The sequence below is a fragment of the Trachypithecus francoisi genome, unplaced genomic scaffold (genome assembly GCF_009764315.1).
Source record: "Trachypithecus francoisi isolate TF-2019V2 unplaced genomic scaffold, Tfra_2.0 Contig01579, whole genome shotgun sequence".
Taxonomy (NCBI): Eukaryota; Metazoa; Chordata; class Mammalia; order Primates; family Cercopithecidae; genus Trachypithecus; species Trachypithecus francoisi.
In genome coordinates, this window is record NW_022681442.1 from 34,136,274 (window position 1) to 34,158,541 (window position 22,268).

At 51.1% G+C, this 22,268-nt stretch overlaps 2 protein-coding genes across 2 annotated transcripts in view; both read right to left on the bottom strand.

Annotated features, from left to right (window-relative positions):
• Nucleotides 1-48: 48 nt before the first annotated feature.
• On the bottom strand, nt 49-12,406 carry ANKRD2 (ankyrin repeat domain 2). The gene is made up of 9 exons (XM_033187019.1): nt 11,973-12,406; nt 6,654-6,755; nt 6,158-6,316; nt 5,951-6,058; nt 3,261-3,359; nt 2,801-2,899; nt 1,507-1,605; nt 1,219-1,317; nt 49-354 (listed from the first exon to the last, which is right to left on the bottom strand). The coding sequence occupies exons 1-9, from the start codon at nt 12,138-12,140 to the stop codon at nt 205-207; spliced, it is 1,083 nt and encodes a 360-aa protein (XP_033042910.1). The 5' UTR covers nt 12,141-12,406; the 3' UTR covers nt 49-204.
• A 1,549-nt stretch (nt 12,407-13,955) lies between these two features.
• The window catches only part of UBTD1 (ubiquitin domain containing 1), a 65,724-nt gene continuing 57,411 nt past the window's right edge, over nt 13,956-22,268 (bottom strand). The window contains exons 2-3 of the mRNA XM_033187046.1: nt 17,013-17,240; nt 13,956-15,024 (exon numbers count right to left, since the gene is read on the bottom strand). Coding sequence (XP_033042937.1) covers nt 14,639-15,024; nt 17,013-17,240 — 614 coding nt within the window. The 3' untranslated portion in view covers nt 13,956-14,638. The remainder of the gene's footprint in view (nt 15,025-17,012; nt 17,241-22,268) is intronic.

The following is a 22,268-nucleotide window of genomic DNA, read 5'->3' on the forward strand; positions in this document are numbered from 1 at the left end:
TCCTTCATTCCCAGAGATTTCAGACACAAATGGAAATGAACATCGCAATTAGCAAAAACAGCTTTTTTATTGTGGTAGTTTGTGGGTGCTCCTGTATCACGCCGAAAAAAGGCTGGGCCCTCAGTTAGCTCTGAGAGTCATTCTTAGGACCCTCTGGCTGCACACAGAGAGGGGCTGGGTAGCTGGCTGTGCTGGGGCACAAATTCACTGGGCTGGCACGGGCTGAGGGGTCTCCCGCCCACTCTCATCAGGCCCCTCCAGTCCGTTATGCTCAGCCCCCTGCTCAGGATGCTTCAGGGCGTGCCGGGTATCAGTCTGCCACAGCTGCACCAGATCTGTGGGGGTCTTTCCTGCCTGGGTTGGCGGGGCGGGGCAGGGGCAAGAGAAAATCTGTTCACTCTCCTGAAGGCTTTCACAGAAGGTACCCTCATCAACACCACCCGTGCTTCTCAAATGGGGGCAACTGGCTACGTGTGAAGATACTTTTGGTTGTCACACTAGGGGACAGGGTACTACTGGCATCTAGTGGACAGAGGCCAAGAATGCTGCTTAAACATCCTACAACACATAGGACAGTCCCCTACAACAATCACCCAGCCTGAAATGTCAATCATGCTGAGGGTGAAAAACCCTCATTTATACCTTCTCCAGATTTTCCTGCTTTTCTCATTATCCCCTTAGCCTTTCTTGAGCCCGAGGGACTCTCCCATGCCCTCCTTTTGTGAATGCTTTGGGCCCCAAAGAAGAACTTGGACTAAGTGTTCCCTAGTCTGAGGTGTTCCCTGGGCACCTTCCTCTTCCAAGGACTTCCTGCCTAGATCCTAAGAAAACTCAAAGACCACAGGAACTGACATGGAGTGCTAGGAACTGTCATGCCAGCCAAGTGCTCGGTCCCTTCCAGCTCTGGCCCTTCATGATTCTGGCCTCCTTGGGCCTGTACGTGAGGACCCCCTCTGGCCCAACTGGGGGTCTTTGGGAAGTCCTCTTGCTGCCCCTCCTGCTGTCTCTCTGCACTTGCACTCTGGCACACATAGAGACACATAGAGAATGGGGCGGGCAGTTGGCATGGTGCTCTGGAAGAGGACAACTTTAGGTACTATGGTGCTGGCTAGAGCCAGTGACACATGTGCCGAGGCACGGGCTGCCCCAGGGGCCTGGACGGCCCCTGCACTGTGTGAGTGCTCACGCCAGTGACTGAATCAGGGGGAATGAGCTTACCAGGTTCTTGGTCATCATGTCAGCCCCATGCAGGAGCAGCAGTTTGATGATTTTGTAGCGGTTGAGCCTCACGGCGTCATGCAGGGCAGTATCCCCTTCCTAGAGTCAGAGTGGCACTCAGCATGGCCCTTGTGGGCAGTGGGAGGGGCAAGGGTGGTGGGAGGTGGGCTAGAGACCCTGCTCAGGGCCAAGTCCTGAAGGCCCCAGGAGGAAGGACACCACCTGTAGGGGCCTGCAGGCTGCCCATGCACCCATGGCGGGGTGAGCAGCGGACAGGCTAGCACTCACTCTGTCTCTGGCATTGATGTCCAGGCCCAGGGATAGAAAGTGCTCCACAATCTCCACGTGCCCTGTCCGAACTGCCACGTGCAGCGGGGTGCTCAGCAGCTGGGTGGGAAGAATCAGGAACTGCTGGTTGACAGGGTCGGAACTATGGTACCCCTGGGGAGCGGGGGCTGTCCTAACTCCAGCTTAATCCCTCTTCCAAGTCCTAGTGCCAAGGCCTGAGCCCTGGAGGTACAGAGAATGGTACAATTTCCTACCATCCTATCCAATGGCCCAACTCTGAAGACTTAAATGCCACTTCCTCTAGGAAGCCTTCTATGATTCTTCTCTCACCCAGCTGCTCACTCTTCTACCCTTCTTTTTTTTTTTTTTTTTAGATGGAGTCTTGCTCTGTTGCCCAGGCTGGAGTGCAGTGGTGCCATCTTGGCTCACTGCAAGCTCCGCCTCCCAGGTTCACACCATTCTCCTGCCTTGGCCTCCCAAGTAGCTGGGACTACAGGCGCCCACCACCATGCCCAGTTAGTTTTTTTTTTTTTGTATTTTTAGTAGAGATGGGATTTTACTGTGTTAGCCAGGATGGTCGCAATCTCCTGACCTCATGATCTGCCCACCTTGGCCTCCCAAAGTGCTGGGATTACAGGCGTGAGCCACCGTGCCTGGCCCTACCCTTCTTTTAATAATCATAATAGACGTCATTTATTGAGAGATGACTATGTAATGGATATGGCAAAAGCTTACAAGACATTTGCCTTATGTTGAACAAATAATTCATTTACATATGTTTTCCCACCTAATCTACACAAGAACTCTGCAAGACATTTTACAGATGAGGAACAGAAGCTCAGAGGCTGTCACTTGTTCAAGGTTCTACATGAAAGAATGAATGAATAGAAGGATGGTGCATAAATAAATGAATGAATGAAGGGATAAATAAATGGAGGAATGGATGGATGAATAGATAGGTAGATAAAGGATAATGGCGGAGAACATGAACAAATCATGCATCTTTTGAGTGGTCCTAAAGCCCCCAAGACAGTGAGTCTCTTGTTCTCCCTTCTTGTCTGCTCTTCCTGCTCCTATCCTCAGATGGTGGTTCCTCAAGGGCCTGTGTGGATGGCAGGGACCAATTCGTGGGCTGGGAGGCCCAGTAGGATACTGTTTTAGCTTCCCTGCTCTGCAGCCAGAAACCAGACTAGCTCACTACCTTCCTGCCCCCTGGGCTTTCCTGCCCTCGGACCCCTGCCTTCCTCCCCACAGCCACCCCAATATCTGTTGCATCTGAGCATTGTTGCCTCACCTTATCCCTCACATTGGTGTCTGCTCCTCGGCTTTGCAGAAGTTTCACCACCTCTAAGTGACCCCCGCGGCAGGCCCAATGCATGGCTGTGCAGTCCAGCTAGAAGGAAGTGATGGGGTCTAACTACAGAGCTGCAGGGAAGAAAGCATCTGGGGGGAATGGACTCCAGCCAGAAGGGCAGAGGGATATCTAGGAGAAAGGTACAGGGAGCAGGCCTGGGCATGGGCAATGGGCCAAGTGGAACAGAAGAACACTCAGGGCCCATCTGGTCCAAGCCAGACTCACAGAGGATGCTTAGGGAGGAGAAGGGGCTAACTCAAGGTCACATAAGCCACTGAGGTGGAGTCTGGCCCCTGAGCAACCTGTTGATGCTTCAGGTTGGCACAGGTGTCAGGGAGAGGGTGTCTGTCAGTGCTGGACACACTCCTGTCTCCCATTGAACACCTGCCCTCCTACTCACCCGATCCTGGAAGTCCACAGTGGCTCCACTAGTTAGAAGCTTCTCCAGGATTTCCACGTGGCCTTCCAGGGAGGATCGGTGCAGTGCTGTCCGACGGAACTGTCCCCAGAGAGGCTGTCAGGACCTGGCCTCTGGCTCCAGGCCTGAGCCCATCTCCCACCCAAGCTGAGGCCCAGGCCTCCCCCACAGCTTGATTCTCACCCCTGTGCTTGGCCCCCATGTTTTCCGTGTTCTGCCAGCTCCCTTATGCTCTATCCAGACCAGCCTGGGAGCCCTCTGCCCCAGGGAACCCGGCCTTCTCACTGCCTGCCAAGCACATCAAGCCGTGCCTCTACACAGGCGGTTTCCTCTGCCAAGCATGACTGTTTTGCCCTCACTTCCTGGGAGTGCTTGATGAAATCTGCTATTCCTTCAAGATGCAGCTCAAATGCCATCATTTCCTTGAAACCTCTAGGCCAGGGCTTCCCTAGGGCCCAGATAACCCTTAACTGTGAGAGTGTGTTTGAGGGCAAGTCAAGTCTTGCTGGACTCCCCAAGTGCCTAGCACAAGGCCAGAATGAACAGGTGACACTGATCACTGATTCCAGGAAAAAATAAACTTTTCCCCTTCTCCTTTCTGCCTTGGACTTTTGAAACGCTCAAGCCACAATATCTTTCCATATTCTCATGATCCAGTTACAGGCCACTGTGAGTATCTTTCCATATTCTAATGATCTGGTTACACGTCAGTCTCCCCAAGGAACCAACCCCGGCCTGTTTTATTTATTTATTTTTATTTTTGTATTCTGGCACCTAGCATGGCACTCAGAAGTAGGAGGTACTTGGACAGACTGAAAGGATTAAGACTTTGGAGTCTAAAAAACAGAAAGGACATGCGGTCCAAGTCTACAATAATGTAGACCAAAGGTGGAAAACCACTAATGTGCCAAATTCCAGGATATGACAGCAAGAAAGCACCCCAGAAGTGTGAAAGAGGCAGTTTCAGGGAAAACAAAAATAAGTATGATGGGTGATGAAAAATTTAGAAAATATGGCTGCAAGAGGGGCCGGACACGATGACTCATGCCTGTAATTCCAGCACTTCAGGAGGCTGAGGCAGGTGAATCAACTGAGAACAGGAGTTCGAGACCAGCCTGGCCAACATGTTGAAACCCTGTCTCTACTAAAAATACAAAAATTAGCCGGGTATGGTGGCGGGCACCTGTAATCCCAGCTACTCAGGAGGCTGAGGCAGGAGAATCACTTGAACCTGGGAGGCAGAGGTTGCAGTAAGCCGAGATCACGCCACTGCACTCCAGCCTGGGTGACAGAGTGAGACTCCATCTCAAAAAAAAAAAAAAAAAAAGAAAGAAAAGAAAAGAAAATATGATTGTACAACATTGTAAATGTAATTAATACCACTGAATTGTACACTTAAAATGGTTAAAGTGGAACATTTCATGTTATGTTTTACCATCATAAAAAAATTAAAATGGGCCGGGCGCGGTGGCTCAAGCCTGTAATCCCAGCACTTTGGGAGGCCGAGACGGGTGGATCACGAGGTCAGGAGATCGAGACCATCCTGGCTAACACGGTGAAACCCCGTCTCTACTAAAAATACAAAAACTAGCCGGGCGAGGTGGCAGGCGCCTGTAGTCCCAGCTACTCGAGAGGCTGAGGCAGGAGAATGGCGTAAACCCGGAAGGCGGAGCTTGCAGTGAGCTGAGATCTGGCCACTGCACTCCAGTCCGGGCGACAGAGCGAGACTTCGCCTCAAAAAAAAAAAAAAAAAAAAAAAAAATAAAAATGGGCCAGGAGTGGTGTCTCAAGCCTGTAATCCCAGCACTTTGGGAGGCTGAGGTGGGAGGATTGCTTGAGCCTGGGAGGCGAAAGTTGCAGTGAGCTGAGATTGCACCACTGCACTCTAGCCTGGGCGACAGAGTGAGACTCTGTCTCAAAAAAAAAAAATAATAAAATAAGTACAGTACTATACCATAACAAACAAAAATATCGTCTCTTAACACATGCTTGATAGCTCTTCATTCATTCAGTGAATACTTACTAAGGTGCTAATATTCCTTTTTTCCTTTTACCAAAAAAAATTTTTTACCAAAAAACATATCTATATCTATATCTATGTCTATATCTATATCTATATCTACATAGAGAGGACAGCGTCTCATTCTGTTGGTTGGGCTAGTCTTGAACTCCTAAGCTCAAGCGCTCCTCCCACCTTGACCTCCTAAAGTGCTGGGATTACAGACGTGAGCCACAGTGCCCAGCCTAATATTCCATTCGATCACCGTAACATGTTGTGAGGGAAGCAGGCCATTTCACAGAGGAGGAAACTGGGCATGGAGTGGGCACCGACCCAGCCACAGGTCCCACAATTCGTGAATGAGAGAGATGGGATTTGAGCCCACATCTTCTGGTCCTGGTCTATTTTTATTTGATTACATTTTTCCTTTCTTTCCTAAACAAACATGTGACATTTGTTGCTTTGCAGGTGACTCAAGTTGGAAAAGAGTTTAAGGATTTAGGTCAATTCCTGTGCGGGGAAGGGACACCCCATTCTGAGCGCCCCAGCCGCCCACCCATCCAAAGAACAACCGTGCCCCCTCTCAAATAGGCTCACAGTGGGCTGCCCAGGAGCTGAGCAGAGTGGGTGGCAACTGACAGGGAGGCCGGTCAGGGGCAGCTAGGAGCATCACCTGGTCGCACGTGTCAGCTGATCCCCCGTCAGCCAGGAACTTCTCAATGACCTTCATTTTCCCCTCCACCGCGGCTTTCAGGAAGGTCTCCTCATCCACAGGGCCAGTCTGCAGGTGTGGACGCAGCAGTCACTGGCCGTCCCGGCGATCAGAACCCTCCCGGGCTCCCCCTCCGCCTCCTCGCGGTGTCCTCCCCAGGACCCTTACGATCTCCTCGGGCTCCGGGGGCGGCTCCTGCGAGGCGGCCAGGGCGTCCCGCTTCTTCTGCTTGCGTTTCTTCCGCAGCTCAATGAGGTTCTGGATCCCGCCCACGTCGATGATCTCCCGCCGCAGGTCCAAGGACGTCTTGCGCACGCGCTCTTGGCCCTGCGCGGGATGGCCCATTAACCCCCAGGCTGGGCAGAGAGTCTGGGGGGCTTGGCAGACCTCTGAGCTAAGCGGGTGGGGAGGGTGGGGTGGGCAGGAAGACCTTCTCAAGAAAGAAGGAACCAGGGTCTATCCCTCCTTCCAGGCCTAGATGGCTCTCAGATTGGGGGAATTCTGACTCAGTAGTTCAGGGGCGGGGCGGAGATTCTTCAGGGCTAGCAAGCTCTCCCGGGGATGCTGAACTGCTGGTCCATGGGCTACGTGGGGAGAGGTGCAGACAGGCCATGGCTGCCTGGCTGGTCCCCTGGGTGTAGACATTGGGTCCTCCCCGGCTTACCTTCACCTTCTGCAGGGCTGCACTCTGAGCTCCGTGGTGCTTCTCATCCTCCAGTACCAGCAAGTCCATGGGCAGCTTCTGGCGTGCGTCTCCCCGGAGTTTCTGGTGATCCAAGGAGGGCACCTTCTCCAGGACCCGAGGAGACAGGCAGCCTCTTCCCCAAACACGCCAAGGACACCCCACAGGGACCTCCTCCTGGGTGGTCTCAGAGTCCTTCTGGCTGATCCTGGAGAGCCCCCAGCAAGAGCAGGGCCCCTGGAGAGGCCCCCAAAAGGAGCGAGTTCCCCACCTCAGCTTCAGCCCCAGTCCCAACCCTGAGCTCAGACACCTGCCTGCTGACTGGCCTGGATCCCTGCAAAACAACATTAAAGGCCACCAGAGTGAGTTTGTCATGAGATTAGATATATTCACTCTTTCAAGCACCGAGATTTTTTTTTTTTTTTTGAGACGGAGTCTTGCTCAGTCGCCCAGGCTGGAGTGCAGTGGCACGATCTCGGCTCACTGCAAGCTCCGCCTCCCGGGTTCATGCCATTCTCCTGCCTCAGCCTCCGGAGTAGCTGGGACCACAAGCACCTGCCGCCCCGCCCGGCTAATTTTTTGCATTTTTAGTAGAGACGGGGTTTCACCGTGTTAGCCAGGATGGTCTCGATCTCCTGATCTCGTGATCCGCCTGCCTCGGCCTCCCAAAGTGCTGGGATTACAGGCGTGAGCCACCGCGCCCGGCCTTTTTTTTTTTTCTTTCTTTACTTTTTTGGCCCTAAAAATTCACTTTGACTGGGTGTGGTGGTGCCAGCCTTTAGTCCCAGCTACTGGGGAGGGAGTAGCTGGGACAGAAATATTTGTCAATCCCAGGGGTTCGAGACAAGCTCCAGAGACATAGCAAGATCGTGTCTCTAAAAATAAATAGACCAGGCACAGTGGCTCACATCTGTAATCCCAGCACTTTGGGAGGCTGAGGTGGGTGGATCGCTTGAGCCAGAAGTTTGAGATCAGCCTGGGCAATATAGTGAGACCCCATCTTTATAAAAAATTTAAATAATTAGCCAAGCATGGTGGATTTTGTTGTAGTCCCAGCTACTTGGGAGACTGAGGTGGGAGGATTACTTGAGCCCAGGAAGGGGAGGTTGCAGTGAGCCAAGATCATGCCATTGCACTCCAGCCTGAGTGACAGTGAGACAGAGAGAGAATGACCCTGCCTCAAAAAATAGGCCAGGCACAGCGGCTCACGCCTATAATCCAAGCACTTTGGGAGGCCGAGGCAGGTGGATTGCTTGAGCCCAGGAGTTTGAGACCAGCCATAGGCAACATGGCGAAACCCTATCCCTACTAAAAATACAAAAATTAGCCAGGCGTGTTGGCACACATCTGTAGTCCCAGCTACTCGGGAGGCTGAGGCAGGAGAATCACTTGAACCCAGGAGGTGGAGGTTGCAGTGAGGCAAGATAGTGCCACTGTACTCCAGCCTGGGCAACAGAGTGAGACTCGGTCTCAAAAAAATGAATAAAACAATAAGTAAATAAGTTTTAAAAATAAGCAAATAATTCACTTTAATGAAATAATTGTGATGAGAGATGATTATATCTTAAATGGTCTTACTTTGCAATATAAAATTTGGCAACTCCTTTGTTAGATACCTTTTTGTTTCTCTCTCAGATTTCACTGATCTGTGAAGTCTAGAGCTTGGAAACTAGTGCTTTCAGGGGAACTTGGTGATGGGAGCAGCAGCTCCTCAGCCTTCAGCCTGAAATGGGCTCTAAGTCTTAACCTTCTTTTCACTATAATCCAGGTCCAACTGCCTGCCAGGTCTCTGCATTTGCCCTCTGATTTTCCTGGACTGTTTCTTCTCTCTTTGTGATGTGCTGGCACCCCCATCTCTGCAGTCCCCACCAGGCAGCTTGTGTGGCTATGAGTCCGGGAACAATTGCCCAGGTTGGAGGGTCCTGAGTCAATGTGGCAGCCGGGAAGGAGACCACGCTTACAGACCACTCAGGTCCCTTTCCCATTCCTCCCTGAGCTCCCACATTTGCTCCTTTTTGCTCCTTCAAGGTGGTTTTGAGAGCCGATTCCCCAGGTCTTCATTCTGAAGGTTCTATTAGCCACTGCTTTCTCCCTTTCATGCTGGGCTTCATGGTTTGAGGTCTCAGTGCTGGCCTAACCTGAAACACTGCATCTTCTTCCAAGAATGAAAGATAACCCGGGGCTGCAGCTACTGCTGCATGTGGGACTTTGGCTGGGCTCCTCAGGGAGCACCCAGAGAGCCAGCTTGTGTTTTTTTTTTTTTTTTTTTGAGATGGAGTCCTGCTGTCACCCAGGCTGGAGTGCAGTGGCGCAATCTCGGCTCACTGCAACCTCCACCTCCTGGGTTCAAGTGATTCTCCTGCCTCAGCCTCCCAAGTAGCTGGGACTACAGGCGCATACCACCACGCCCGGCTAATTATTTTTTGTATTTTAGTAGAGACGGGGTTCCACCACGTTGCTCAGGCTGGCCGCGAACTCCTGAGCTCAGGCAATCCGCCCGCCTTGTCCTCCCAAAGTGCTGGGATTACAGGTGTGAACTACCGCACCTGGCTATAATTTTTGTTGCTGTTGTTATATAGATGAGAGGTTTCTATGTTATCCAGGCTGGCCTTGAACGCCTAGCCTTGCCTCCTTATATGCCAGGACAACAGGCCTGAGCCACTGCAGCTCCCCAGCTTGTGTCTTAATCATCTTGGTGTCCCCAGCATCTGTGACAGGCCCTAGCACATAGTAGGTGCTTAGTGACTGGTGAATGAATGAATGAATGGAGTGAATGGATGATGGCAAGCAGGCTCAGCATCTCTGCTAACCCTTAAGTTCTCAGTGATGACCTAACCCAGTAAGCTCACCACAGTAGAACTCCAGCCCCTGTGCTGGCCTCTGGGACCCTCCTTCCCTTCCCACCCTGGGGATTGTGCACAGGCTAAACAGAGGCTCTCCTCCAAGAACCCTGCCAGGCTGGGTCCCGGTAGAGACAACTGGGGACTCTAATGCTCACCCACATCTTCCCCAGACCCTAGAGCCCTTCATTTCAGGTCTTTGTGGGCTGACATACAGTAGGTGCTCAGTAACTGTTTGCTGCATTGAATGTGAGTTCATGAAACACACAAAGCTCCCACCTTACTTCATAGATTGTCATGCAGATTAAAAGAGAGAATGCCTGTAAAATGCTTTGCACAGGGCCTGGCACTGCTGTGCTGCCAGCGCTGTAGCTATATTTATTGGATGAATGAACGGAAGAGGACTGCTCTGCATCCCCTCGCTGAAGGTCCCTGTGTCTACTGGCAGCAATCCAGAACTGGCATAGCAGCATGACTCACCTGCCTGGCACCAGCCAACCATAGGTACATGCCCTTGGGGGAGTGAGAAGTAGGATTCCTAGAGATCCACGGATGCTTGCCCCAGCCAGGGCTCAGTCCAAGCTCTTTCCTGACCTCATCTCTTCTTCCCTCGGGGTCCTGACCCTTCCTTCCTCCTCACCCCTCATTCAGTCACACTCCTTTTTTTGAATGGCATCTACCTCCAAACTGATTTATCTCCTCCCCTCCACTCCTGTTAGGGCCAGCCTTTTCCAACAAGTCCTCAGGGCCATCAGAGCTGCCTTCCTAAAATAGGGCAGATGACACCAATCTCCCGCACTCAATAACATTTAGTGGCGCCTCACTACCCACAGAAGATGGCCCTCTCTGGCTTGTATCTCTCCAGCCTTAGCCCTACTACCAGATTTTCTCAAAACTGCCATGTTTTCACTCATGGAAACTTCAGCTCCTGCATTTCCTGAGGCTGGAATACCCTCCACCATCCTGGACTCCACTGAGTCCCCTTGAAGGCCCAGCTCAGGTATCCTCCTGTCCACAGAGGAGTCTCTTTATTTATTTTTATTTATTTATTTATTTTGAGACGGAGTCTCCCTCTGTCACCCAGGCTGAAGTGCAGTAGTGCAATCTCGGCTCACTGCAACCTCCGCCTCCCGGGTTCAAGCAATTCTCCTGCCTCAGCCTCCTGAGTAGCTGGGATTACAGGTGCCCAACACCATTCCTGGCTAATTTTTGTATTTTTAGTAGAGACGGGGTTTTACCATGTTGGCTGGGCTGGTCTCAAACTCCTGACTTCAAGTGATCCACCCACCTCGAATCTCAGATCTCAAAATGCTGGGATTACAGGCTTGAGCCACTGCACCTGGCCCTGTCCACAGAGAAGTCCTTGAAAGCCCTCAGAACAATTCATGAGCCCCTTGTGTTCCTCCACTTCTGATTCACACCTCTATTTAGTCATTTCTTCCCTTTGCCTTGTTTCTTAGTTGACTATGAAGCCGACAAGTGGGCTAAAATGAATGCTGGGTTGGTAAAAAGAAGGCATGGTCTGGGCCTTATTGGTCCACCCATTTCTACAGCGCTGGGCTCTTGGCACAGCTGACACTAGATGAAGTATTAGTTTAAATAAAATGAAGAGTAGGGGCCGGGCACGGTGGCTCACACCTATAATCCCAGCACTTTGGGAGGCCGAGGTGGGTAGATCACCAGAGGCCAGGAGTTCGAGACCAGCCTGACCAACATAGTGAAACTCCATCTCTACTAAAAATACAAAAATTAGCCAGGCATGGTGGTGCATGCCTGTAATCCCAGCTACTCAGGAGGCTGAGGCAGGAGAATTGCTTGAACCCAGGAGGAAAAAGTTGCAGTGAGTCAAGATCGTGCCATTGCACTCCAGCCTGGGTGACAGAGGGAGACCCCGTCTCAAAAAAAGAATGAAGAGTAGGACAAGCCAGCACCCCCTGCCACCGCTCCACTTCCTTATCCCAGAGAAAATGCAATTGCCCAGAATACCACATTCCAAAGATCTCCCCAAGGGTGGCCAGCAGGCTGGCAAAATCCATGCTTCCTTTCCCAGCATCCCTTCCTCACTGTTCCTTACTCTCTTCTTCAGTGGCCAAACACTGGAGTTTCCCCTGCCCCAGCCTTCCAGTCCGTCACTGGAGCATCACAGGGCCACACATTCCTGACAGTCCCAGGGAGCACCCAGCTGTCTGCTTTGTACAGCCCACTGTCTCTCAAGGCCCAGGAGGGTGAGCACTCTTAGGAGGCCCAGCCCAGCTCCCCACCCCACTGACTCAGTTTTGGAGGCTGAAGCCTCAGTCTTCTGCTGCCAGCAATACCCTGAGACAGGAATGAGGCCCAACTGGGCCCTTGGGGACATCTAACCCCCTCCCCACCACAGGTGTAGCAGACAGGCTCTCCCTCCCCTTGACAACACAGCTGGATCTCCTCAGACTCCCTTGGGCACCTCCACCCCTGCCCGCACCTCATTCTCCTCCTCCTGTGCCAGCCGCTGCTCGATGAGCGCCGTGGCCTTCTGCACCGCCTCGGAGTCCTCCATGGTGCCGTCCATTACCGCTTCTGCAGGCCACAGGGCCTCGGGGGCTTTATAGGCCAGAGCACCCACCCCTGCCCAGCTGGGCGCCTTTGCCATGAGCTCACTGGCCCAATTCTCCACCTGCCTCCCCCACCTGTCACCTTCACCTCGGGCAGCCCCAGGGAGCAGGGGGAGCCAGGGCCAGGGAACAGGGCCAGTTGCCCCATCAACTCCTGGCCTACTAGAGCTGGAGGGCACCGTGTCCAAGAGCAGGGCTGTAGGAAGGAGCCTCTCCAGCCTCTGTCCTGAGTGCTTGGGCCTGGCTGGGCCTCAGCCAAGGCAGCTGGGCTGCACAAGGGACCTGCCGGCTGCATGCTCCAGCCCAGATGACAGTGCCCCCTGCTGGATGCCTGGAAACCCTACTCAGCCAGCTCCAGGAAGAGGGCCTGAAAACCAAACGTGGGGACCCAGGACAGTTCTGTACTCCCAGGCTGTCCTGCAGACAGGCCCTGCTGGCTGTGAGGAGGGTCACACTCTACTTGTCCAGCCCAGGGCCGTGGTAGCAGGCAGGGCAGCTGTCTCCCTCTTTGATCACAGCTCACGCTGACCTTCGGCTCTCCGGGGTCCCACATGCTCCCCAGTTAAGCATCACTGCATTTGGCTGGGTGACTTTTAGTCATGAACAAACCTTATCCAATCTGTCTCCTCCCTTGGTAAGTGCTCAGGGAAGCTCTGCAGGGCTTACAGAGTCTTGCTTCAAGAGAGGGGTCTCCGGAAAGCACTAAGCCCAGCTGGCAAGGAGCAGCAGCTACTCTGGATCCTCCTGCCCTCCCAGGGTTTCCTTGCCAGGCCCAGACAATGCTAGACTTCCCTGGCCAGGAGGCTGTCCATGCTCACTAAGAAGGAAAAATACTCCCAACTGGAGCAAAATCAGATCTGTACTTGCTCAGTTCCACTGAATTCACTGTGACTCAGGTTAACCTGCTAGGGAACTGCAGACACCCGGCCCTGTGCTTCTGTAAGGTTCACCTGGCTGGTGGCTGCCCTCAGCTAAATAGCCTTATATAAGATTCACCTCTCTTCAGATATGCACACATTCCCCTAGGAAGCATGAGGAACTGGTTCCTTTTCCTCTCCGGTTCCCTTGCTGGGAATCTGACACAAACCTCTGACACATGATCTAAACCTGTCAGAGATTTTGCTTTAACATCACGATGGGTACAGCATCTCCAAGGGCCGGAAGTGAGCCCCTCCTGCCACAGGAGCAGACCACCTTCCTGAGGTGCTGTCTTTGCCTTGCAAGCACTTTCACATCTGTCTTCCTGCTTAATCCTCCCAGCAACTGATGGAGGAGGCAGGGCAGGCAGCATGGCTCTGCTTTAAAGAAAAGCAGGCTGGGCGCGGTGGCTCAAGCCTGTAATCCCAGCACTTTGGGAGGCCGAGACGGGCGGATCACGAGGTCAGGAGATCAAGACCATCCTGGCTAACATGGTGAAACCCCGTCTCTACTAAAGAAAAATACAAAAATCTAGCCGGGCGACGTGGCGGGCGCCTGTAGTCCCAGCTGCTTGGGAGGCTGAGGCAGGAGAATGGCATAAACCCAGGAGGCGAAGCTTGCAGTGAGCTGAGATCCGGCCACTGCACTCCAGCCTGGGCGGCAGAGCGAGACTCCGTCTCAAAAAAAAAAAAAAAAAAAAAAAAAAAAAGAAAAGCAAAGAGGGTTCAGAGGTTGAGTGGCTTTTCCTAAGGACTCATGAGGACACCAAGGGAGCTGGGATCAGGGCCCAGAAGACTGGCAGTTCCAGGCTCACTCTGCTGGAGATTGCATGCCCAGAGCAGCTGGAGAGGCCAGGCATCCACCTGTTCCCATACCAGAACAGCTCCAGGAGCCCCACAGGGCTGCAGGAGAATTTAGTCAAATGCCAGGCAAGCGAGAAGGAGCAAAAGGCTTTATTGATAAATATGCAGATACGTCTGTCCACAGGGACCTGCTGTGGGGGCCATGACGAGGCTGCAGACCTCCCACTGCCTGGGTTATAGCCAGAACATGGTCCTGTGCAGACCCTGCCACGACAGCCCAGCCGTCCACCACCCGCCTCATCTCTGCCAATTGTGCTGGGGGCAGGGAGAGGCAGAGGCCCGCCTCAGGCTTCCCGAGCCCTGGGGCTCACAGGTGGTTCCCTCCCTTCCAAGGGAGTGGCACTGTGCCCAGGGGAGAGCCAGGGGATGGGGGCAGAGGAGGGAGACAGCAGCTGCTTCAGACCCTGAGCAGAAAATCGGAGTGAGCACAGCTGGCAGCACCAGATGACAGATCTGGGCTCCAGGGGCCTCCTGGCTGGCCCTCGTGGCTCGAACCTGCTGCGGGAGAGAGGCAGGGTGACGGCCCCATTCGCCTTTTCTCTGACAAGGTTGCAAGGCCTGTGTGTGGCCGCCTGCTCCCTGGGTACTGGGAACTGGTGGCACGTAGTGCCCTGAAAGGCAGGGTCCCTTCACAGCTCACCCATCAGCCAAGCTGAGGGGAGGGCCCCTGCAGAAAATGACAGTACTGGAAGGCAGCAGCAGGGCAGAGGCCTAGTGCTCCAGGCGGGGCCTCTTCCCAGGGGTCCATGGGCCCATCAGTCCTGGGGTGGTGGGGGCTGGTTGATGATGACCTGGATGACAAAATCTTTCTGGATCTTGGTCTCCTGGAGCCGTGTGCGGTCTGTGAGCAGCTTCCCGGAGAAGAACCACCGCTGCCATGATGGCTCGATGCCCTCCTGGGCATGCAGCTGCCTCTTGAGCTGCCCCACCGTGTCGGGCAGGCTGGCGCTGAGCCTCACGTCCTTGCCTGTGGACAGGCGCACCTTCAGTGGGAACTCACGGCGCACGCTGGGTGGGGGCTCGGAGGGCTCCAGGCTCTCCTCCTCCGTGTGCTCCAGCAGCAGGTTCACGGGCGGTGACAGGCAGTAGATGGGCAGCTGGTAGCGATTGCCCAGCTCATCGTAGCATTCACAGAGGGTGCCTACAGGAGAGGCAGGGAGGTCAGAGTCAGCTTGGGGATCCACTATCATGGATTAAATGTTTGGGTTCCCCCAAATTCATATGGTGAAACTCTAACCCCCAGTGTGACTGTATTTGGACACAGGGCCTATAGAGAAATAATTAAAGTTAAATGAGGTCATAGGGTGAGGCCCTGACCCTCTGGTCCGCTGATCGGAAGGATGATTCTTTTTCTTTTTTTTTTGAGACAAGATCTCCCTATGTTGCCTAGGTTGATCTCGAACTCCTGGGCTCATGCAATCCTCCCACCTCAGCCTCCCGAGCAGCTGAGACTACAGGTGTGCTCCACTGCCCTGGCTTATAGTTCTTGTAGAGACACTAGAGCACTATCTCACTCTCCACTCGCTCCCCATGTGAGGACACAGCAAGAAGGCAGCCACCTGCAAGCCAGCAAGAGAGTCTTCACCAAAACCTGAACTGGCCAGCACCATGATGCCAGATTTCCCAGCCTCCAGAACTGTGGGAAATACATGTCTCTTGATTAAGTCACCCAGCATGTGGTATTTTGTTACAGCAGCCTGAGCAGACTAATACACCTGCCATGGCCACCCCACAGTCAGATCTCCCTAGGACAGCCTGATGACTAGGGGTACAGGACTGGAGTCAGGAATACCTGAGCTGGCATCCCAGCTCCACCAGGTGCTGGCTTGTTCATCCTGGCATATGATTTTTCATTTCTTCACATGTGCCAGATGCTGGGGTTATAGGGATGAATGAAACAGCACAGCTCTGCTCTCCATGGGCCTTAGTGTCCTTACTGGTAAAATGTAATGCATGGAGAAATATCTTTATTGTCTCTTAAGCACCTACTAAGTGCTGGGACTGGACTAAATCATGTTATATGTATCTTGCTGAATCCTAATAATTATCTCCCCTTTACAGTTGTAAGGCACTCAGGCTCTAAATTCGAGAAGCTCCTTGCTAAAGGCAACACAGTTAGGAAAGGGAAACATTCAGATTGAAACCCAGGTTTGTGACCAGGCACAGTAGTTCCCGCTTGTAATCCCAGCACTTTGGGACGCCAAGGCGGGCAGATCACCTGAGGGTGGAAGTTCAAGACAAGCCTGACCAACAAGGAGAAACCCTGTATCTACTAAAAATACAAAATTAGCTCAGCCTGGTGGCACATGCCTGTAAACCCAGCTACTCAGGAGGCTGAGACAGGAGAATCACTTGAACCTGGGAGGCGGAGGTTGCAGTGAGCCAAGATCGCACCATTGCATTCCAGTCTGGGCAACAAGAGAGAAACTCCATCTCAAAAAAAAAAGGAACTCAAGTCTGTGATTCTAGAGCTCCACTATTACCCTCTGCTTTACATGGCCCCATAAGGCTGCTATGAACTTACGTGAGCTAATGCACTGGAAGTTTCTAGATCAGTGTCCAGCACATAATGACCCAATAAAAGGTCAGTGGATCACTTGAGCTCAGGAGTTTGAGACCAGCCTGGCCAACATGGTGAAACCCGGTCTCTACTAAAAATACAAAAATTAGCCAGGCGTGGTGGCACATGCCTGTAATCCCAGCTACTCAGGAGGCTGAGGCAGGAGAATTGCTTGAACTCAGGAGGTAAAGGTTGCAGTGAGCCGAAATCCCACCACTGCACTCCAGCCTAAGCGACAGAGTGAGTAAGACTCCATCTCAAAAAAAATAATAAAAAATAAAATAAAGGTCGGTGCCTTGGATGTTCTAGGGTCCCAAAGTGCATTTGTGACACTGCTTTGCAGGTTTGTTGATGTCTTTTTGTCGTGTCATTAGGCAAGCACAGACTGTGCCTCATTTTCTCATTTTCCTTGTGTACCCACTCCTGGTCCACGCTCAGTTAGGGTTGCTTGAAGGAATGAACACGTGAGTAACCACCTGCCCCACCGCTCCACACCCCTCAACACCCTCAAACTGTGCTGGTGACCCCCGAGCTCCAGTGGGGATAAAGCCGTGGCCCTGCCCACTTACCATGAGGCAGGGTGATGCTGGCTCCATCCAGGATGGCCTGGGCCAGCTCGTGGTCATTGGCTTCAGCAGCATAGGCGGCGGCCTTGAGGGCATCCCAGATCTCCTTGCGGCCCTCAAAGGCTGGCGCTGTGTCCCAGAACTCATCCCGTTTGCTCCGCAGCTGCCCATCAGTCATGGGGTAGTCGCTCTTCCACTTGAGCCGCTCTTTCTTCAGGGGCTCATTGCGTCCTGGGCAGGACAGAAGGAGAGGCTCAGCATCTCTAAAGCTACTTGAGCTGCAATCTGCCCTCCCCCTCCCTTACCCTCCCAGGCCAGACTCTGAAACCCTGCTGCACTGGCTACTAAGTATTCAGGTCTCTGAAGCCCTTCCTAAATAGCAGGGAAGAGTCAGGAAACTTCACATAACCAACCTAGGGACATAAAATAATTGTGTTAGCAAAGCATATGCTACCATTGTTTTTGTTGCCTTTTTTTTTTTTTTTTTTTTGAGATGGAGTTTCACTCTTGTTGCCCAGGCTGGAGTGCAGTGGCACGATCTCGGCTCACTGCAACCTCCGACTCCCAGGTTCAAGCGATTCTCCTGCCTCAGCCTCCTGAGTACCTGGGATTACAGATGCCTGTCACCACACCTGGCTAATTTTTGTATTTTTAGTAGAGATGGAGTTTCACCATGTTGGTCAGGCTGGTCTGAAATTCCTGACCTTGTGATCCGCCCACCTCAGCCTCCTGAGCGCTGGGATTACAGGTGTGATTGAATGAATGATCATGTGGGGCAGGGTGCGGTGGCTCACGCCTGTAATCCCAGTGCTTTGGGAGGCAGTAGGATCGCTTGAGCCTGGCAGTTCTAGACCAGTCAGGGCAACATGGTAAAACCCTGTTTCTACAAAAAAATTTTTAAAAATTAGCCAGGCACGATGGCACGCTCCTGTAGTTCCAGCTACTACTTGGGAGGCGAACATGGGAGAAATCACTTGAGCCTAGGAGGCTGAGGCTGCAGTGAGCTGTGATAGTGCCACTGCACTCCTTCCTGGGCAAGAGAGCGAGATCATGTCTCAAAAAAAAAAAAAAATTATTAACAATTTTAACATCTTGTTACTAATGTCCCACTGTATAGTCACAAGGATTTTTTTTAAGAAATCATAATCAACAAACTCCACAAAAAATTCCTGCAGCATCTGACAAATAAAACAATTCTGTCAAATGTCATTTTTCTTGTTACCCAGCTCCAAGTGATCTCTAAGACAACTCCAAACCACAGTCAAGACTGAGGGCAGAGGCGTCTCTCAAAGGTTTTTGGAGGCTCAGTTATCTCAAAACTAAAGGCAGAGTGAGCCACAGGAGTGAGATGTGAAGCACTCTCCTTCCACTATAACTCAGGTCCTACGGTGAGAGGCAGAACTAAGGCTGGGGGCCACCACCAGACTGCTCCCACTGGCTGGGGCAAAAGGAAGAGAATAGCAGGCACTGACCTCCGCTGAGAAAGAATCCCAGGCAAGATTTATTTATATACACGATCCCATTTCATCCTTGCTTAGGCAGTAGGTATTACTATTGCTATTTCACAGGTGATAGGACAGATTTAGAGAGATTAAATGACTTGCCCCAGGTCACATAGTAAGTGAGTGAGGGTTCCACCTCAGGTCTGACTAAATCCTGTAGTTCACCATCGGAATTCACAGTGTAGGGGCAGAAAACTCTAAAGCCAAACATTTAATTTAAAGTGTTTCTGGGGTGGTGAGGTGGCAGAAGGAAAGGCAAACCCTCTTTGGAGGAAAATAACTTCAAACAAGGCCTCAAAGAATTCCCAAGATAAAGTTCCAAGAAAAATAAATAAGGTAATAGTTTTAAAAAAAAAATGTCAATATGCAAGGAAACAAGGCAGTACAAGCTTTACTGGCAAAAACAGCAGACAAAAGAATCAGATTTGCAAAGACTCTGGATAGATTATGAAATACTGAGTTAAGGGATGAGGGCCTTAAAAATACGAATAAAAGACTATAAAGAATGATCAAGGAGATTTAAAAAATGTTTAATTTTTGTGGGTACATAATATGTATAACCAATAAGATCTTAAAAGAACCACATAGAACTTCTAAAAATGAGAAATACAGGCCGGGCCCAGTGGCTCACACTTGTAATCCCAGCACTTTGGGAAGCCAAGGCAGATGGACTACTTGAGCCCAGGAATTCAAGACCAGCCTGGGCAATATGGCAAAAACCTGTCTCTACAAAAAATACAAAAAAATTAGTCGGGCATGGTGGCGTGCACCTGTAGACCCAGTTACTTGGGAGGCTGAGGTGGGAGGATCACCTGAGCCCAGAAAGGTTGACGCTGCAGTAAGTCATGATCACGCCACTGCACTCCAACTCCAGACTGGGTGACAAAGTGAGACCCTGTCTCAAAAAAATAAAAAGAAAATAAAAATAGAAAAAGACAATATAATTGAGATTCGGATATCTTTTTTCTTTTTGAGAGACAAGGTCACTCTGTTGCCCAGTCTGGAGTGCGGTGGTGTCATCATAGCTCACTGCAGCCTCAAACTTCTGGGCTCAAGGTATTCTTCCCCAGCAGCCTCCCAAGTAGCTGGGACTATATAAGGGACACTATGCCCTTCTAGGTCTAAAATTTTGAACTGAATTTCCAGAAGGATACAATAGGGAAAATGGGAATGAAGCAACATTCAAAGAAATCATGGAGATGTCCACTCCCCCTAAATTGATCTATAAATGTAATACAATTCCAATATAATTCCTGTCAGTTTTTTCCTAAGGAACCTGGCAAGCTGATTCTAAATTTTATATAGAAGAACAAAGATGCTCCTAGAAAAGAATCAGGTGGGAGAAGTTGCGCTGCCATGATCAGCTTTAATTATAAAGTTACAGTTGGCACAGTACTGGAACAGGGACAGACTGTTGGACAAAAAAAGCCAAACCTGGTAAAATATTTGAAGAGATTTATTCTGAGCCAAATGTGAGGGCCATGACTTGTGATGCAGTCTCAGGTGGTTCTGGGAACATGTGCCCAAAGGGAGTTGGATTACAGCTTGGTTTTATATGTTTTAGGGAGACTTAAGACATCAGTCATTACATGTGAGATATACATTGGTTTGGTGTGGAAAGGAGGGACAACTTGAAGGGGCGGGGACTGAAAGGTCATAGGTGGATTTAAAGATGTTCTGGTTGGCAATTGGTTGAAAGAGTTATTATCTTAAGTCCTCGAATCAACAAAAAGGAATGTCTGGGTTAAGATAAGGAGTTGTGGGCCAGGCGTGGTGGCTCACGCCTGTAATCCCAACGCTTTGGGAGGCCAAGGTGGGTGGATCACCTGAGGTCAGGAGTTCGAGACCAGCCAGGCCAACATTGTGAAATCCCATCTCTACTAAAAATACAAAAATTAGCTGGGTGTGGTGGCAGGCACCTGTAATCCCAGCTACTCAGGAGGCTGAGGCAGGAGAATGGCTTGAACTTGGGAGGCGGAGGTTGCAGTGAGCCAAGATTGTGCCACTGCACTCCAGCCTGGACAACAAAAAGTGAAACTCCATCTCAAAAAAAGAAAAAAAGATAAGAAGTTGTGGAGACCAAGGTTCTTATTATGTAGATGAAGTTTCATAGGTGGCTGCCCTTAGAGGCAATAGATGGCAAATGTTTCCTATTCAGACTTTTAACAGGTGCCAGATTTTTAGCTAATCTCTTCAGCATCAGAAAAAGACCTGGAAAGGGAATGGGATTCTTTACAGAAAATGTAAACATACCCCATAAGAGACAGTTTTGCAGGGCCATTTCAAAATATGTTACAGTCCATTTGAAGGTACAGTCCATTTGAACTTTTATATGGATGCACTTTCTTGCTAGGCCCCAACCTTGTCCCAGACACCAGCCCTCTAGGCAACTATCTTCCAGTCCTCCAGCAGGCTAGACGGAAATTCGCCAGGCTGCTAATCTTCTCTTGTCTACTCTAGATTCCCAGCCATATGAAGACACCCTAGCTGGACGATCAGTTCTTGTTAAGAATATGACCCCTCAAACTCTACAACCTCGATGGACTGGACCCTACTTAGTCATCTATAGTACCTCAAATGCCATCCAACTGCAGGACCCTCCCCATTGGGTTCACTGTTCCAGAATAAAACTGTGTCCGTTGGACAGCCAGCCTGATCTCTCCTCTTCCTCCTGGAAGTCGCAAGTGCTCACTCCTACTTCCCTTAAACTCACCTGCATTTCTAAAGGATAACAGTAACCCTTATGAGCCTAACACATCCTTTCATTTTTATTAGGTCTCTCCTTCCTTACCCTACTCTTTACAACAGGCTTTATGCAATCACCACCCCCACAACTTGGATTGCACCCTGCAAACTTGTCATCCCTACTATCTTCTGTCTAGTCATACCCCTATTCACCATTCTTAACTACTCGTAAATGCCCTGTCCCTGTTTACACTGCCAGTTTACACTATTCCTCCAAACCATCGTAGCGGCTGTCTCCTAGTGCTATCCCTAATCTGCCACTCTTGACTCCCTCTTGGAGTGGATAGATGATCTTTGCTGACAGGGCACCCTCCAATACCTTCACCTTGATGAAGCCCTTTTTTCCTTTTTTCTTTTTTTTTTTTTGAGACGGAGTCTCGCTCTGCCGCCCAGGCTGGAGTGCTGTGGCCGGATCTCAGCTCACTGCAAGCTCCGCCTCCCGGGTTCACGCCATTCTCCTGCCTCAGCCTCCCGAGTAGCTGGGACTACAGGTGCCTGCCACCTCTCCCGGCTAATTTTTTGTATTTTTTAGTAGAGACGGGGTTTCACCGTGTTAGCCAGGATGGTCTCAATCTCCTGACCTTGTGATCCGCCCGTCTCGGCCTCCCAAAGTGCTGGGATTACAGGCTTGAGCCACCGCGCCCGGCCTGAAGCCCTTTTTTTAACTTTTCTACTCACTCTTATCCTTGCTCCCATTCTCCAGTCACTCTTTACCTCTCCCTACCTATCTCCACCACACTATCAATCTCACTCTCTCTCCTAGCCGTTTCTAATCCTTTAACAAACAATTACTGGCTTTGCATTTCTCTCTCCTCCAAAACCGCTGAGGCCTCGATTTACTCACTGCTGAAAAAGGAGAACTCTGTATATGTTTAAATGAAGAGTGTTGTTTTTACCCAAATCAATCTGGCTTGGTATATGACAACATAAAAAACTCAAAGATAGAGCCCAAAAACTGACCAACCAAGCAAATAATTACGCCGAACCCCCTTGGACACTCTCTAATTGGATG

Coding starts and splice junctions, on each gene's coding strand:
- ANKRD2 (XM_033187019.1), bottom strand. CDS start 12,140: ATGGCAAAGGCGCCCAGCTGGGCAGGGGTGGGTGCTCTGGCCTATAAA. Junction 2,900..3,260: donor CTGTGGACTTCCAGGATCGG/GTGAGTAGGAGG, acceptor ACTTCCTTCTAG/CTGGACTGCACAGCCATGCA. Junction 1,318..1,506: donor ACATCAATGCCAGAGACAGA/GTGAGTGCTAGC, acceptor CTCTGACTCTAG/GAAGGGGATACTGCCCTGCA.